Genomic DNA, 15911 nt, shown 5'->3' with positions numbered 1-15911 from the left:
CAGCTCCCTTTGGAACGGGCCAAGGGATGCTCCTGGTGATGTTCCTGCAGTGTTCAGGAGAGCCCATAGTGCACAAAGTGTAAGGGAAAAAAAAAAAAGAGAGTTTGCTTTTTCCCCCCCAATATCTTGTTTTCCCTGTGCTCCCAACTGCGGGCTTCAGTCCCTTAAAGTGAAGATCAGGATAAAAGATACGGGGTGGCCCTAAGCAATGCTGCCCATACCTGCAAGACAGCTTCGCAGGGACCCTCTCGGTCCCCCTGTTCTCTCCACGGGTCTTTTTAATGGCCATCTCCCGTGCCGGTGAGCACCTGCAGAAGGGATCGGGAGTTGTGTTTCAAAGCTGCTCTTAGTGGAATTTTCCAGGCCGCCTCTGCGGCTGGAGCCAGCCCCGTTGGCTCGAGTCCCCCGCCTCGCAGCCTGGCCGCCTCTCCCCCCGAGCCGCGATTTTATTGTTGTTGCCATTCACTGGGCTGATTATTTAGAAATGCGCCCAGGCCACCTCCTTCCCTCCTGCCCTGCCAGCCCTTGCCCCGGGCCGGGAAAGCTCTGGTGTGTGTGCCGAGCAGTGGAGAGGGGAGGTCAGCGGGTGCGAGGCGTGGGTCCCATGCGCAGCCCCCGGGAGTGAGGGGAAGCAGCTGATGGCTGGTTTTCCTCCGCCAGCCCGTGGGAAAGGAGTTGGTGTTTGAAAAGTGCATTTCCTGGAGCGTGATGCTGGCCTTTCTCCCTTTTCTTTTTTTTTTTTTTTTCCTTTTTATCCTTTTTCTCTTTTTTTCTTTCCGAATGTGCTGAACAAGGGGAGCATGAGTGCCCAACGATTGTGGGAAAAGTAGAGGGGACAGTGTTATCACCTCTGCTAGTGGGTAGGAGTGTGAGTCCCACGAGGCTCTGAGCTGTGCCCATGGTACTCTTTTGGGGTTGCTGTGCACTCAGCACCATTGTCCATGAGCCCAGATTAAGCTCTTAACCAGGCGAGATGGGATAGAAAGTGTGTTTGGGCACTGTCCAGCGCTGGGAGAGTTGAGCTGCCCTTCCCTGTGCCAACTTTGTGTATTCCTGGGCTTTATCCCAGCCAAGGAGATCTCCACAGCCCAAGAAATCATTCTCTGATGACTTGGTCACTCTGTTCTTCCCCCCAGCCTGTGGACATTTGTGGCTCATACTGCTGGGATCAGGGAAAGATGTTTGGGGGGAGATGGAGGGGAGATGCAGATCTCTCCTTTTAGAGAGGCTTTGCACTGGGGACAGAGCAGCAGTGTTTTTTCAGGGTTCCCTGCACCATTCCTCTGTTGGGTTCTTTCTTCTTGGTCCAGTGCTCCCTCTGCCTTGGGGATTCACAAAACCAGCCTTTTTCCACTGCTGTGGTTGAAGCCACATCTGGCTGTGGGTGCAGGGATGCAGGCTGAATACAGCTGTCCTTGTGCTGGATGATTTGGTCATTTCCCACTATGATGCTGTTGGGAGGCCCCGTTGCTTCCCTGCTCTGCAGGGCTGGGTTGTCTGGACTAATCTGAGGATGCTCTTGCCCCTTGCACCTACTGATGGAGGTTGTTGTCCCTGGAAATCTAATGGTGCTTGGGAGGGCTAGTGCAGCAATTCAGCCACTAGCCACAACCCTGCCTTTCTCTATCACCTGGTCTGGAGTCACTGTTGTAGGGTACATCTGCTCCAGCTACTCATGCTGGTCTGGGGTTTGATGCAGGTGAGTGCTGAAGCTGAGACCTTTCAGGTCAGGCCTGAAGCATCTCCTGCTGGTGCCCATCTCAGCTGGCAGCTCCTCACCCCTCTACCACCCTGTACTTGCCCTGCAGGGGCGCAGTCCCGGGAGAAGCCTCTGGAGGAGAGCGCTGTTCCTGCCCGCAAGCGGACTCCTAGCGACAGCCACTATGAGAAGAGCTCGCCAGAGCCCAGCTCGCCCCGCAGCCCCACCGTCCTCTCACCTGAGGTGGTCAGCACCATCGCAGCCAACCCTGGAGGGAGGCCCAAAGAGGTGTGCTGGAGTAGAGGAGTGCTGGGGCTGGAGAGTGGCTGACTGGGGAGATGTGCTTCCAGGGAGGGGCTCGGTGGTGGTGGTAGTTAGCAGGGAGGAGGTGAAACCCTTCCCTTTGCCCCCTCTGCCCTCTCTTTGGGGTGTCCTAGAGGTTTTTGCCCATCATAGGGATGGGACTGACTCTTTCTCCTGCTCTCCCCAGCCTCACCTCCACAGCTACAAGGAAGCCTTTGAGGAGATGGAGGGTGCCTCCTCCACCAGCCCACCCTCCAGCGGCGGTGAGATTTCTCCCCCTACCCCAGCCTTCCCTGTGTCACCACAAACCCCTTACTCCAACACCTGTAAGTGCCATGCCTCTGGGAGGCAGAGGGGCTCGGTGGGTGGCTCTGGGCAAGCCAGAAATTTGCCAAGGGTCAGACAGCTCCAGGTTCCAGACACCCACCACCATGTTAATCACTCCTCCTCTCCATCCTCCTTTCTCCTCCACATCCTGCCACTCCATGCTGCTATCAGCATCCCACCTAATTCAGCATCACATGCTAGGCACCCTCATCTTGGCTTTTTCCCACCCTCCACTCACTGGGGTGTTCTTTTAATGGGATCCCAAGGTGGGATGAGGAGAGAGGCATGCTATGACCCCAACCCATCCTGCATCTCCCTATTTTTCCTACTGGCATGGCATGAAGAGAAGCAAAACTGCAGTGGCAGGCAAGCGGGAGGGAGGCAGGAGGGACTGAAGATCAGGAGGCCAGACTCACACCATGCCACTTCTTGCTCGCAGTTTCAGAGGCAGGAAGGCCAGAAGGCTGGGGCGCATGCTCTTTGCATGCAGCTTGTCTCCGCTCCTCCAGCTCAGCGTCTCTGTTCTGACTTACCCTGTCTCAGTCACGGTGGGTTTGTGTGGACTGGGTTTGTGTGACCAGCTTGAGCGACGAGCCCTGAGGAGCAGCCACGCGTCGGCACAGCCCGACTCGGGCCAGAGCAGTGCAATGGAGCAGCCAGGCACCTGGGAAACACGTTAAAAAGATGACAGACCCCCCTCCCCTTTAAAACACTTTTGTTGGCTGAGGGATGCTCTAGGGTTGGGGATGCTTGGGCTGAGCCAAGCATCTGATGCCATGTCCTGGTTGCACTGAAGCCACCTGCCCCCCACAGCTCAGCCTATGGGGCTTGGAGTTGTTTTCTTCTGTACCATTGCTCTTCCTTCCCTGCAATCCTCTGATATTTGAGCCTTGTCTCTTGGGATGAGGAGACGAGTGTGGGAGCATTGCAGGGGTGCTTGGCAGCTCGGAAATGGCCCTGTTGTTCCTGGGACTGAGAGCTCGGCCCTGGGGCAGCAGCAGCTCCTTTGGCAGTGGGTCAGTGGCTCTGGGAGATGAGTCACTTGCTGAGGTGACGGGAACAGCCTGGCTGGGGTCATGGCCCCAAGACAGTGCTGCTTATCCAGCACCAGCCAGAGAAGCCTGGGAAGTTTGAAGTTGCAGCTTTCAGGCTTTGCCAAAGTGACCCTGAGGGATACAGGAGCAATTCCCCTCTGTTGGGAGATGGTGGTCCTGGGAGAATTCATGGCTCTGTGAGGACCCTGCTGTTCATCAGCCAACTGAGATGTGAACTGACATTGCGGCTGGGGTCAGCTGGGCTTGAGGGAATCAGACACCCACTAGGGAAGGTGCTGCTGTCTTAGTTTCCCAGGAACTTGGCTGCTCGGCTGCTCCAGCCCCAGGCTGCAGGGTGGACCTGGCCTCAGTGCAAGGGTCTGGCTTTCCTCTGGACCTCCCACCACTCACTGCCTCCCAGCCTCGCCACAGGCCCTGTACCTGTGCCACCAGTCAGAGACATTCAGACACTGCTGGAGGCTCATGCCCCTTTGGTCTCTCTTGCTGAAGATGATGCCCTGAAGTTTCCCCTAATATGGGAAAATACAGCATAAAGGAGATGGGGCAAAGCCAATGGGTAGGAGAGGAGAGGAGGTACAATCTGCTTGGGGCAGTCTACCCTGCCCTGTGAAACCCCACTGCCATCAATACCATAGCCATACACACATAGGCAGCTCCTCGTGGTGTGTATGTCTGGGCACAGGGGTGCAGAACTCACATGTGCATTGCCACCCCCCTGTGTGAACATCCTCATCCACCCATTGAGCTGGTCTGGAGGGCAGGGGTTTTTTGGCAGTCCTTCTGTCCCTTTTGTGGGGGTGATGAGCTGCTCTGGGACAGCTGGATTCCAGCTCAGCCAGATGTGGGGATTGGCAGAAAGGGGTTCAGGTGGGTTGGGATGGCTGCTCACATAGGGGAAATGAAAGGGGCTTCATGTCTTTATGGTGGGGCTTTATGGGGATGGTGCTGGGAGATGGGGTCTGGGCCTGTCCTGATGGGAGTTGCCCTCTTTCTCCATCCTGCCAGCTTTGCAGTGGGGCAGGGTGCTTGTTCCCAGGCATCTCCCACTCTGTCCTCTCCCAAATGAAGAGAGGGATCAATATCCTTCTGCAAGGTGTTGCTTCATACAAGGGCATCTCATGTTCTCAGCAGCCCTTCCTTGCAGCCAGTGGGTGGGATGGGATATGGGGTTCTGAACCCATGGGCAGCTCCAGCCTTTCTGAAGCATCACCTCCCACCCCTCCACTAACATTCTTGTGCCCACTGTGCCAACAGTGCGTTCTCCCCCTGGCCTGGCCAAGACCCCGCTCTCAGCACTGGGGCTGAAACCCCACAACCCGGCTGAGATCCTGCTGCATCCAGTGGGAGGTGAGTGCGGACGCGGGGACTGCAGGCAGATTTTTTTGTGGGGGCATCTGTGAGGATACCCTGGAAGGGCCCCCAGTTTGGAGAAGGCACTTCCACTTCTCTTCTGGGGCCAGGTGTCCTTGGGGGTCCTTGTCGCCTTTTGCGGGGCCTCTGGGACTGTGTAAGCGTGGGGGATGTTGGTGCTGCTCTGGTGGGCTCTGCACAGTAGGGTCTTCAGCAGTGAAGGCTAGTAGATAACTCTGTGGCCCTGTTTCCTGCCCAGCCCCATATTCTTCCCTCTCCCACCCCCAACATTCCTTCTCCTCCCTAGGACAGCTGGAGACAGTTTGCTCTCTGGGAGCTGAGCCTGTCAGCCAGAACAATATCCAGAGCTCTTTCCATCCTGGACAGCAGCCTTTTAAGTGCAAAGGCCCTGCTGTCCTGGGGACGTGTCCTGGAGTAGCCTGCCAAGCCAGACCTTACTGCTCCCCAGTACCCAGGGCCCCTTCCTGAGGCAGCTCAGGGCTGAGTGTGACCTCCTCAAACCCATCTGAGCCTGGGGGCCACAGGTTGATTGAGCACATAGTGCAAGACCCTTATCCCTCTGCTCTCAAGGGTGACCTGATGCTTTTTTGGTGCTTGCTGTGCTTTTTGGAGCAGCCCTTTGGTTGCTCTCTTCTGCACTGTTCCCTCTTTCCCATCTGAAGCCAGCTTCCTGTGTTCTGGACATCACTTCTGGGATGTTGATGTGATGTGAGGGTGTCTGAGGCCGGGTTTCAGTTTGGAGGACTTCCAGTGTTGGGAGGTGTGGGGCTCTCCTTTGTGCTCTGTGTGTCCCTGCCTGAGCAAGGCAGAGCTGCTTAACTCTGATTTCTCCTTCTGTCTCGCACCTCCATTCCTCCTCTTCCCACTCCCATCACTCCCCTGCCCCTCCATCTCTCAGAGCTAGAAGGGGAAGCGGGCGGTGACTCTGAAGAAGGTAAGAAACGCTTTTCTTTCTCTGTATCTTTCTCATGCAGCCTCACTGTTGGGACTGTCACTCAGAGCAGGCCCAGGTGTCTGTTCCAGCAGCCTTCCCTTGCGCTGTCCCTCGGGGATTCAGGAGCTTGAGTCTTGCCTGTGCTGCTCCCTTTAGAGGAGGGGCACAGCATGCCTTGTGTCGTGGTAGGATTTCTCAGTGTCCAAGCTGGACCTGAAGGTCTGTCACATTGTGTGGCAGTTCATCCGTGGGGACTGAGAGCTCTTTGTCAGCGAGTCGCATCCTTACTGGTGGCATGCTGGGGATGCTGGCACGCTACGGCCAGCTTGGGATGAGCCTGGCGGGGATCTGGGAGCAACAGCCCCAGTTTTAGTCTCCTTCCCTCCCCTTTTGGCTTTGCTGTTGCCATTCAGAGCAAAAATAAACCAAAGTGCAGCACAAAAGGTCAGCAGGCGCAGAGGCCACCAGTGTGTTGCCAGCACAGCCGGCTGGGCAGTGGTGCAGCACCAGCAGCTGGTGCACATCTTCTGCCCGTCAGGCAGCTGCCCAAATTCCCCCCACCTCTCCTGTCTCTGGGTTGTGCCACTTGGGGGATGCCAAGGATGGGGCTGAGCTGGGACATCAATTCAAGTGTGGCTGTGCTGATGGCACAGGCATTGTGGGCTCTGGGATGGCACATCTCGTGTGGGGACAGAGGCTTTGGGAGTGGCTGTGATTCCTTGGAGTGCTGCCTGCTAGGTAACGGTTGTTGGGTGGTTTTGCTTCCTCCTTTAATGAATTTTTGCACACTCAGAGCTGGGATGAGGAACTGTATGTTCAGGATGGGTTTTGGGGAAAGAGTGTCTCTTCTTGGTGGGTGCGGTACTTCCTCTAGCCCTAGCAGCCATCAGCATTTCTCCTTGGAAGTTTCTCAAAATGCACACAACCAAAACCTGAACACTGTGATACTGGAGAAAGTGTTTGCTTGAAAAAAAAGTTCTACTTTCAGAACTGATTTTTCAGTGATGGCTTTTTGGATACATTAAAGGAAGCAAAGCTGGGATAAAACCAGGTTTTTACCCCGTAAGTTCCCCCAAGCTTTACCATTTCTATGCAGCTTTAAGTCTCCAAAGACTCAAACATTTCCTCCCTTCTCCTTCCCACTAAACCCTCAGGAGCTCAAGCTGTCCTGCATCTCTGTCCCCTTGCATGATGGTTGACCCCCAAGCAAGGCTGAGTGCCTGCCATGGGCCTCTTGCCCTGCTTCATCCTCTGTAAAATGATATTTTTGGGTATTGAATCTACAGTTCTGAGAAGGGACTGGTGTTTTGGCTTACTGCTGGCTTAGGACCCTTTGTACGTAGCCACACATTCCAGGAGCCACACTCTAGGTGGGGCAGTCCCTGCCCCTCCATGCTCTGCCTAGCAGATCCTGGCTGGAATGGCTGCCCTGTGTATGGGGTTGGAAGATGCTTTGGCAGTGTGGGAGCTCAGGGTGTGGCTGTCAGCTCTGAGGAGGCTTTAAAACAGCCTGACACAGATGCAGCGCTGGGGATTTCTGGCCAGTGTGCAGCCCTGCTTGGATTTGGGATTCCCAAACAAATGCCCATCTCCTTGGTGACTCAGAGCTTCTCTATTTTCCCACCCATATTCCCATCTCCAGAGTCCCTTCCAAGAAAACTCAAGGAGGCAAGATCAGATTTTTCAATCTAAAAAAATCCTGCCTGAAACTTCCTAACTTTTCTCCTGTCCTGTATTGAATCAATGTACTGGAACCTGTGACCATGGCCACACACCTCATTGTGGCACAGCCCCCAAGCCTCCTGCTCCTGCCTTTTTAGAAGGGGCTGGCATTTTCACAGCCCTATGGTCTTAACCTCTTGCAGGCTGACTCATATGTACTGTCTGGCTAATTTTAGTCTGGGCTGGGGAGCTGGGAAGGGGAAAAGTGAGTAGCTGCAAAATTAATTTAATTACCTAAGCTGCGATGGATTTCTTGCAGCTGCCCTGGGTAGTGCCTCATCCCTGTCACTGAGAATGTTCTGCCTTAGATGCTGGTACCCAGCCTGTGTAGAGGTCTGGTTTTGGCTCAGATCTTTCCTAGGGTTGTTGGCTGGGGACATCATCCCAAGGGAGGGACTCCTCCTCCTCTCTCCACAGGCAGATGGGGCACAGAGATGCTGTGGGGGAAGGAGTGGGACCTATGACGGTCTTTTTCCTTGCATGTCTCTGCTCCAGCTCTGAACAGGGAGCTGTGCATTGGCGTTGCTGACTGTGAGCAGACCAGCTTGCCAGCAGACTGAGCCAGAGCCCAGCTGTTATGACTAATAATAACAATAATAATGTTTGTAATGCTAATTACTACTGCAGGACTGCTTTGGGCATGGCCAGCCTGGAGCCAGGGACCAGCAAGGCTGCCTGGCCCATAGGATTTGATGCCAGTGGATCTGCTGTAGTGCAGGCCGAGGTGTGGCTGTGGGACTTGGGGGAATGGGACTGAAGCTGCAGCCCCTTCCTGTGGTGCAGCTTTTGGTAGGGCCTGTGGGGGATGGGGATGGGGTCCAGCCTGGGTGGAATAGGAGGTAGGGGGCAAGGTATGAGCGAGGACTGGGTCTGGTGTCTGCCATGGCTAGTAATGGCCAGCCCAGCCCGCTGCTCCTGGCACGGGACAGCTTGGCGGCTCTAAAGGAAAATTGCTTTTCTTGGTCGTGGTCATGGGCTCCGGTTTCAAGCTGGGCTGGGAGTGAAAGTGTTGGATGCTGCAGTGGAAATAGCTGGAGTTGCCCTCTGGTCTGCTGCTGGAGATGGCTGGCAGAGGTGGGCCGCAGAGGGCACGGACCACGGGGCATTGTCATCAGTCCTGTGTGAGTCAGCACAGCACAGGCTGGGCTCTATTTCTAGGGGCTGTGGATGAACAGGGAGCAGGACGTGCTCTCTGTGGCATCCTGGGTGGGAGGGACGCTGACTCAGACCAGGGTGAAGGGGCTGTGGCAGGCAAAGGGATCATGGCTGGAGGAGGTCAGCTCAAGCGCCTTCACTGCCGTGAAATGTGGATCCTGGGAAGGGTGTGGCCCCCTTCCCATGCAAACTCATCTGTTTTCACTTCTCTCTTGCTGCAGAGCCCAGGAGCTATGTTGAGTCAGTGGCCCGCACGGCCACAACGGGCAGAGGAGGGACACTGCCCGCTGCCCAGCCCGCTGCCCAGCCCGCTGCCCAGCCTCCTGCCCAGCCTGGAGGCCCAGAGGTGCCCACCAGGAATGGCACTTTCTCCAACTCTTTCATCACCCCCAGCCCTGTCTCCACCAGCAGCCCTATTCACAGCATGGATGGGTAAGGCAGTGGGTGCATGTCCCAGGGACTGATGGGGCTGGGGCTGAACCCTGGCTGGTGCACAGGCTTAGAATGACAGTCACAGAGTCACAGAATCATTAGGGTTGGAAAAGACATCCAAGATCATCACAGAGTCCAACCTTTGACTCAACATCACCAAGCCAACCAAATCAGAGCACTAAGTGAAGTGTCATGTTCAGTTGTTTCTTGAACATCTCCAGGGATGTTGCTTCTTCCCACATGGAAACTGCCTTTGCAAAGACCCGCATCTCTCCATGCAGGGTTTGGGTATCCTGGCCAGCTGTACGCTTTGGTGCCCTGAGGAGCAGAAATCCAGGTCACTGCTGGTTGCTTGGTGGTTACTGGACCGTAGAAAGCTCTCACTGGGAACCTGGCCCCTGGAGTGGGAGGAGGGATGGATTGTGCAAACCCCTAGCTCTGGCTAAGGCATTAGTCCTCTGGGGTGAGATGGAGCCATTGTCCCTGTCCCCTGTCTACCCTGCCCATGAGGTGTTCTGCAACCACATAGTCTGGCAGGGCAGAATAAATCAGGTGTTTGCTGGGAGCAGAACTGGAAAAAGGCTTTGTTCCCCAGGGTCATATTTTGAGATGGAACTGAGATTCATGGTGGAGGTAAAGCTGCCTCTAGTTGCTTCCATGAAGCTGAACCCATCCCGTGGTTGCTTCTGAACAACCAAGTCGCTGACTGGCTCTGTGCCTCAGTTTCCCTTGTGCCACATGCAGGAAGGTGCCAGTACCAGTCAGCAGCAGGAATGAGCGGTGGAGCTGAATTCTACCTTTCTTTGTCTCTCCCTAGGGCCTCCCTCCGCAGCTACCCGTCAGAAGGCAGCCCCCATGGCACGGTTACACCTCCCCATGTCTCAGCTGAGCCCTTGTACCGGTCGCCTGTTGGCTCACAGATGCCCTCTGTTCACAGCAGCTGCCAAAACTCGTCTCCACCTTCATTTGCAATGGTCCAAGGAGGGGTCCCGGGCTCGGCATACAGCAGCCCTGACTACCCTGATGGCCGAGCTGGCCTCCAGCCAGAACCCCAAGCTCGGCCACAGCCACAGGTCAATGTGGTGGGGGTGCACACCCTGCCAGGGAGCCCCCGCAGCCTGCACCGGACAGTGGCTACGAATACACCGCCCAGCCCTGGCTTCGGGCGAAGAGCCATCAACCCCAGCATGAGTGGCGCTCCTGGCAGCCCCGGGCTGGGCAGGCATGCTGTGGTGGCCCATGGCAACCTGGTGGCCCCACCAGGGAGCCCCAGCCTGTCCAGGCACCAAGCAGCGGCAGCCACCTCTCCTGGCAGCCCCCTGTATGGCTACTCCAGCCCAGAGGAAAGGCACCTGACACTGTCTCGGCAGAGCAGCTCCTCTGGCTACCAGCCTCCCTCCACGCCGTCCTTCCCTGTCTCCCCAGCGTACTACCCCGGCACGAGCACGCCGCATTCCTCCTCCCCAGACTCGGCTGCCTACCGCCAGGGCAGCCCCACATCGCAGCCTGCTCTGCCTGAGAAGCGGCGCATGTCAGCTGGGGACCGCTCCAACAGCCTCCCCAACTATGCCACTGTCAACGGCAAGATGTCCTCGCCCCTCTCCAGCGGCATGTCCAGCCCCAGCGGTGGGAGCGCCGTCGCCTTCTCCCACACTCTGCCGGACTTCTCCAAGTTCTCCATGCCGGGTAAGGGATGCTCTTGGAGATCCCCGTGTCCCCCTGCCCCACTCGGGGCTCTCCCCTCCTCCTCCTTGCTGGCCATCAGGAAAGGGATTGCAGCCATGTCCTGATTTACCCCTCCTGTCCATCCGCAAACCAAAGGCACCGCTGGGGCTGGGGCCATTTCCTGCGCTTTCTGACAAATCCAAACAGGAAAAACACCGACTAGCATCTCTGGCACAAACAGCTTCCAGAGATGTGTATGAGGAGATCAAAGCTCCTGGAGGCGATTTTTCTCTGCCGTGGGGACGGACTGACTTATTGGCCCCATTCCCAGAGGGCTTTACCCCACTGGGACCCCGCTGCGGCGCTGCCTTCTCATTTCAAATGGTGCCGTGCCCTGGGTGCCATCCTGCCGGGTACACGTCTGCCAGCTCTGGTTACAGACACCTTGGTGACGTCAAGATTGGGCTGATAGGACCAGGGAAATAAAGCTGTGGGGCAGCAGTGGCTCTGGCTGCTGGGCCAGTTTCTCTGCTGAGCAGGCAGCCCTTTGTGGGCACTCTGGCACTCGTCCTTGCCCTGTGACTCCTGTGGCCAGGGACCTTTCCCAGCAGGGAAGCACGAGCAATTAAACCCCTTAACAATTAACAAGCAGCTTGGAGAGGGGAGTGAGCCCTCTGCCTCTCTGATGGTGACCAGATTGCTGGGGGCTGATAACATGTCTCCAGCAGAGATGCTATCCAATCCTCTTGGTTGTTTGCCTGGTTGTTTTTGGAAAGCAGGTGGTTGTAAATGTTGCCTGAGTAAATGACAGCTTCACAGCCAGAGGACCAGCTCCCGTTGTGGCTGTGCCACTGGTGGGCACTGAACAAGGCACAGTCAGGCTGGGGCTGGGGCTGCTTTGCTCAGGGTGTCCAGTTCCTCTTCACAGAGCAAAGATAAGGGAAGAAAATTGTTTTTATGAAGTGTGATCCAAATCTTGAACATTAGAGAGCAGTGAAGGTCCTCTGAAATCAGGATCTCTCCGGCACCTCCAGACATAGCTCTTTCCTCCAAAAGTTTTTATTCCACCTGGCCAGCTTCTTTTAAATGAAGAATTCCCATTCCATCTCTGGCTGTGTGCCATAGGGGCTCATCTGACACACAGCCCTTCGAGGGCCCTTAAGCTTGGATTTAGCTTTAGATGCCCAGCAGCCCCATAAGCTCCAGGTAGTGATCAGCCTGTCTGGGTATGGGGAACTGGGCTGAGGTTAGTGCAATGTGCTGGATCTGAAAGGAGGCGGATGTATTAATGCTTTGGCTGGATGGAGGGTTTCAGATACAGCATCTTTTAATTTTTTTCTTGCCTTTTCTTCCCTTTCCTGCAGACATCAGTCCCGAGACTCGTGCCAATGTCAAGTTTGTGCAGGATACTTCCAAGTACTGGTACAAACCAGACATCTCCAGGGAGCAGGGTAAGTAGATGACACAGGGTTGGGAGCTGGGATGTGTCTAGGATCACAGGGATTAGCAAGGATTTCCTTTGTGGATTGGGTTGAGAGTGAAGGTGTGAATAATGACTGCTCAGGCTGCTGCAGATGGGGGTTGAAGCCTCATTCAGCTGTAGATTTGTGAGATGTGGGCTCTTCAAATCTTCCTCTTGGTAGAGGAGCTCCAGTCCCTGTAGCGTGCAGTGGATCTATGTTTGCAGTTCTGGGTGCAAAACGCCTGGATCTTGAGTTGATAATGCTCAGAGGTATCTTGGAAACATGTCTAAAATGAGTGGGGAGAACAAGGAGGCGGCAGGATGACTTCAGGGGGATGGACCCAGCATTTGGGCCTTGGCTCCTCCTTGCTCTCCAGTACTTGGTTGCTCAGAGATAGGCAGAGTGGGAACTAGAGATGCCCACACAAGGGCAGTGGATCTGGGGGGAGATGAGCCTGGCAACCCACTCAAATGTGCAGGAGGTGCGGTAACATTGTGGTGCCTGGCTATGAGATGTGGAGCTGGGGCACCCTGTCCCAGCCCACACCTGCTGGTGTCTTGAGGGTGTGTTGTTTCTCACTATGCATCATCCCTGAGCTCTGCCATTCTCTCCTGCAGCCATTGCCCTGCTGAAGGACAGGGAGCCAGGGGCTTTCATCATCCGAGACAGCCACTCCTTCCGGGGAGCCTATGGCCTCGCCATGAAAGTTGCTTCTCCGCCTCCCACAGTCATGCAGCAGAACAAGAAAGGTATTGTGTGCCCTTCTCCTTCCCACGCTGAGATGCTTTCCATTGTTCAGCCAGGGTGAGCGGGCAGCTGGGGCTGCTGAGCTGGTCGTGCCCTTGGGTATGTGCTGATGTGGCAGGATCCCTGCCTCCCAGGGCACAGGGAAGCACCAGACATCCTCTGCCCTGAGCTGTGCAGGGCTCAGGAGCACCTACATCTTGGACTTCAGTGTAATAAAATCAACACAGCCTCTCCAGCCCACCAGCACAGTGGTGGAGCTTGTCTTGGGGTTGACCATGTGCAAAGGGACAGATTTGAGGAGGGCGTGTGTAGTTTTAGGGACTCGTTACTTGAGCTGGAGCACTGGTTCCTTAATGGCACTGCATAGTAATAGGAGGAGAGTGGTTCTGGTGTGAAAACATCTCGTCTCTTCCCAGGAGACTTGACCAACGAGCTGGTGAGGCACTTCCTCATCGAGACTAGCTCACGAGGTGTGAAACTAAAAGGATGTCCCAACGAACCTAATTTTGGTAAGTGCCCCCAGCGTGCTTCCCACATGGGTTGGGTTGGGAGAGCCTTGCCTTCACCATGCTGTCAAAGCAGAACTGTCTGGGAGAGCCTGTTACAGCCTCTTGTCCCTGTGTAACTGAATCCTGTGGGCATTTGTAGCCTCTGTTCATCCACACCCATGAGAGCACACAAATGTGCCTGTGTGCATAGGTACATACCTTTCTACACACACATAGGACAGCTGATGCTGCTGGGAGGCTGGAGGGCAGGGGCTCCCCTTGTTCCATTTATTCCATGACTAATGTTGTCTGAGGAGCTGTATGAAGACCTTTGTTTCATTTTTTGTTGCTAAAGTGGCCCTGGGACCTCTGTCCCCTCCCTGAGCTGTCTGTGGAGGGCTACTTGGTGGTTTCAGTGAGAGGAATTGCCACACGTGGCATTAGGACCATTAGTGAAGAAACTCACCTAAAAGCCTGCTTCCATCCACCCAGAGCAACGGTGACCTAATCAGGGAAAGCTGGAGTTTCTTATTCCTTTCCTTGGTTAATGGTTATCGTATTTTGGATTCTGCGGTTCCACAGCCCAGTGATTTTGCTAAAGGATCATTGCATTAACCTAGCAGGTGAAAACAATTCTTCATCTGGCAACACTGGCCCTGTGCTGACCATCTTCCCTCTCTCCCCAGGCTGTCTCTCAGCGCTGGTGTACCAGCACTCCATCACGCCCTTGGCCCTGCCCTGCAAGCTGGTCATTCCTGACCGAGGTAAGAACTAGGACCAGAAGGCTTTGCATCTCTCCTACAGCCTGCAGGGAGGGGGTAGGTTTCCAAGCAGGGAGCACCAGTAACCATCCTGTGTCTTCTAGATCCCATGGAGGAAAAGAAAGACTCTGCGTCAGCCACCAACTCAGCCTCGGACCTCCTCAAACAGGGTGCAGGTGAGTTGAGAGGGGTTATTGTGGGGTGAATTTGGCTTGGAATACTGCTTGACTCCACGTCTGCTGTCTCCCTTTCCAGCCTGCAATGTCCTCTTCATCAACTCCGTGGAGATGGAGTCTCTGACGGGCCCCCAGGCCATCTCAAAGGCTGTTGCTGAGACGCTGGTGGCTGACCCCACACCCACGGCTACCATTGTTCACTTCAAAGTCTCCGCACAAGGCATCACCTTAACGGACAACCAGAGGAAGTAAGGGCCTCCGTGGCCACCTCTCTGGCCAAAAGCCAGTGTTGGCTCATTCCCAAAGCCAACAGGACTGTGATTCAGGAAATGTGTTGGTCAAGGATGTCCCTCATGGACATGGCTGGGCTTTGTCCTTGACTCTTGGAACATCCTATGGGAGACCTGTGGCAGCGTCCCCTGGGCTGGTGGAGCTGGGTTGTGGTGAGAGAGTGGTGGAGCTTCCCTGGCCCTGATATTCCCTGCTTTGTGTTTCAGATTGTTCTTCCGAAGACACTATCCCCTCAATACCGTCACCTTCTGTGACTTGGACCCCCAGGAACGAAAGTGAGTGCCCTAACCTGGGGGGAGCACATGACCCCCCAGCCCTTTCACTCCTCTAGCCTCCTGGGATGCTTGGAGCAGTGCGTTTGCTTGCTCTCTCCTCTGCTCTTGCAGAGAGCAGGAATGCAAGGTCCTCTTGGATCCTGTGGTGCAGTGCCAGCTTCTTTTGGTGACTTTTTGGTGTCTCCAAGCACCTTCATGCTGATGGAGGGGTGCATAATTCTTCCATAAAGCCAAGCCTGTGCAAAGCCAGGCTGGCCTTCCAGTGGTGGCCCCCATCATGGCCTTGTCTCTCTCTAGGGTACAGGAGGGACCATCTCTCACACTTTCTCTTCTCCTTGCAGGTGGACTAAAACAGATGGCAGTGGCCCAGCCAAGTAAGTACTTTCTGTGCTTCCCAGTAGATTCCTCCCAGCTGCTGTCGAGGTGGCTTCTGCCTGTGTTTGGGCATTGGCTGGGAGATGCCCTGTGCAGGGCATCCTGGCTGTGTTTGAGATGGGCTTAGCTTTTCATTACAAGAGTGTTTCACCCAAGCATGAGAACATAGTCTTGGGACTCTGGATGCATCTTTTAGCCCCAAATTCCTGGTCAGAGCAGGCATGACTCTTGCTGAACTGACCAAACTGGAAACTCTCCAAGCATTGGGAGAGTTGGGGAATAACTGGGAACCAGCTTATGGAGCAGACCTGGGGTTATGCTGATGGCATGTGAGCTACTGGTCATCTCTTCCCTTTCCTCCTGTCCTGACCCATGGGAGCACAGAGCTGTTGGCTGAGCCCATTTGCAGGGGCCAGCTCCCACTAATTTTAGCCATTGTGTGAGCGAAGGGGTTTTTATTAGGATGTCCAGCTGCTGGAATATTTCCCCTCCCCAATTAGAAATGCCCTAGCCTGGGCCTGTCTCACATTCTGTTCTCCCTGTATTTATAACTTGAGTTTGCACATTCTAATGATAAAAAAATAAGGGACATTTTATTCATCAGGGGAGAGACAGACAGAAATAACCAGATGGTCTCATTCAGCTTCCTGTGTCCTTGCATGGCCTTCATCT

At 55.1% G+C, this 15911-nt stretch overlaps 1 protein-coding gene across 21 annotated transcripts in view; it reads left to right on the top strand.

Moving 5' to 3' along the window:
• TNS1 (tensin 1) overlaps positions 1–15911 on the top strand; it is a 62243-nt gene that overhangs the window by 41471 nt on the left and 4861 nt on the right. For 13 of the 21 annotated variants that reach the window (XM_072932053.1, XM_072932051.1, XM_072932049.1 and 10 more), the window contains 14 exons: positions 1809–1987; positions 2190–2328; positions 4639–4731; positions 5654–5689; positions 8788–8998; positions 9816–10684; positions 12028–12114; positions 12744–12875; positions 13290–13382; positions 14048–14125; positions 14227–14298; positions 14378–14546; positions 14796–14864; positions 15206–15238. In XM_072932053.1, coding sequence (XP_072788154.1) covers positions 1809–1987; positions 2190–2328; positions 4639–4731; positions 5654–5689; positions 8788–8998; positions 9816–10684; positions 12028–12114; positions 12744–12875; positions 13290–13382; positions 14048–14125; positions 14227–14298; positions 14378–14546; positions 14796–14864; positions 15206–15238 — 2260 coding nt within the window. The remainder of the gene's footprint in view (positions 1–1808; positions 1988–2189; positions 2329–4638; positions 4732–5653; positions 5690–8787; positions 8999–9815; positions 10685–12027; positions 12115–12743; positions 12876–13289; positions 13383–14047; positions 14126–14226; positions 14299–14377; positions 14547–14795; positions 14865–15205; positions 15239–15911) is intronic. The other 8 variants (XM_072932056.1, XM_041717296.2, XM_072932059.1 and 5 more) reach the window with 4 other exon arrangements.

This window comes from Taeniopygia guttata, chromosome 7, assembly GCF_048771995.1.
Source record: "Taeniopygia guttata chromosome 7, bTaeGut7.mat, whole genome shotgun sequence".
Taxonomy (NCBI): Eukaryota; Metazoa; Chordata; class Aves; order Passeriformes; family Estrildidae; genus Taeniopygia; species Taeniopygia guttata.
Note: the sequence above shows the minus strand (reverse complement) of the source record. Positions and strands in the feature narration are given on the sequence as shown.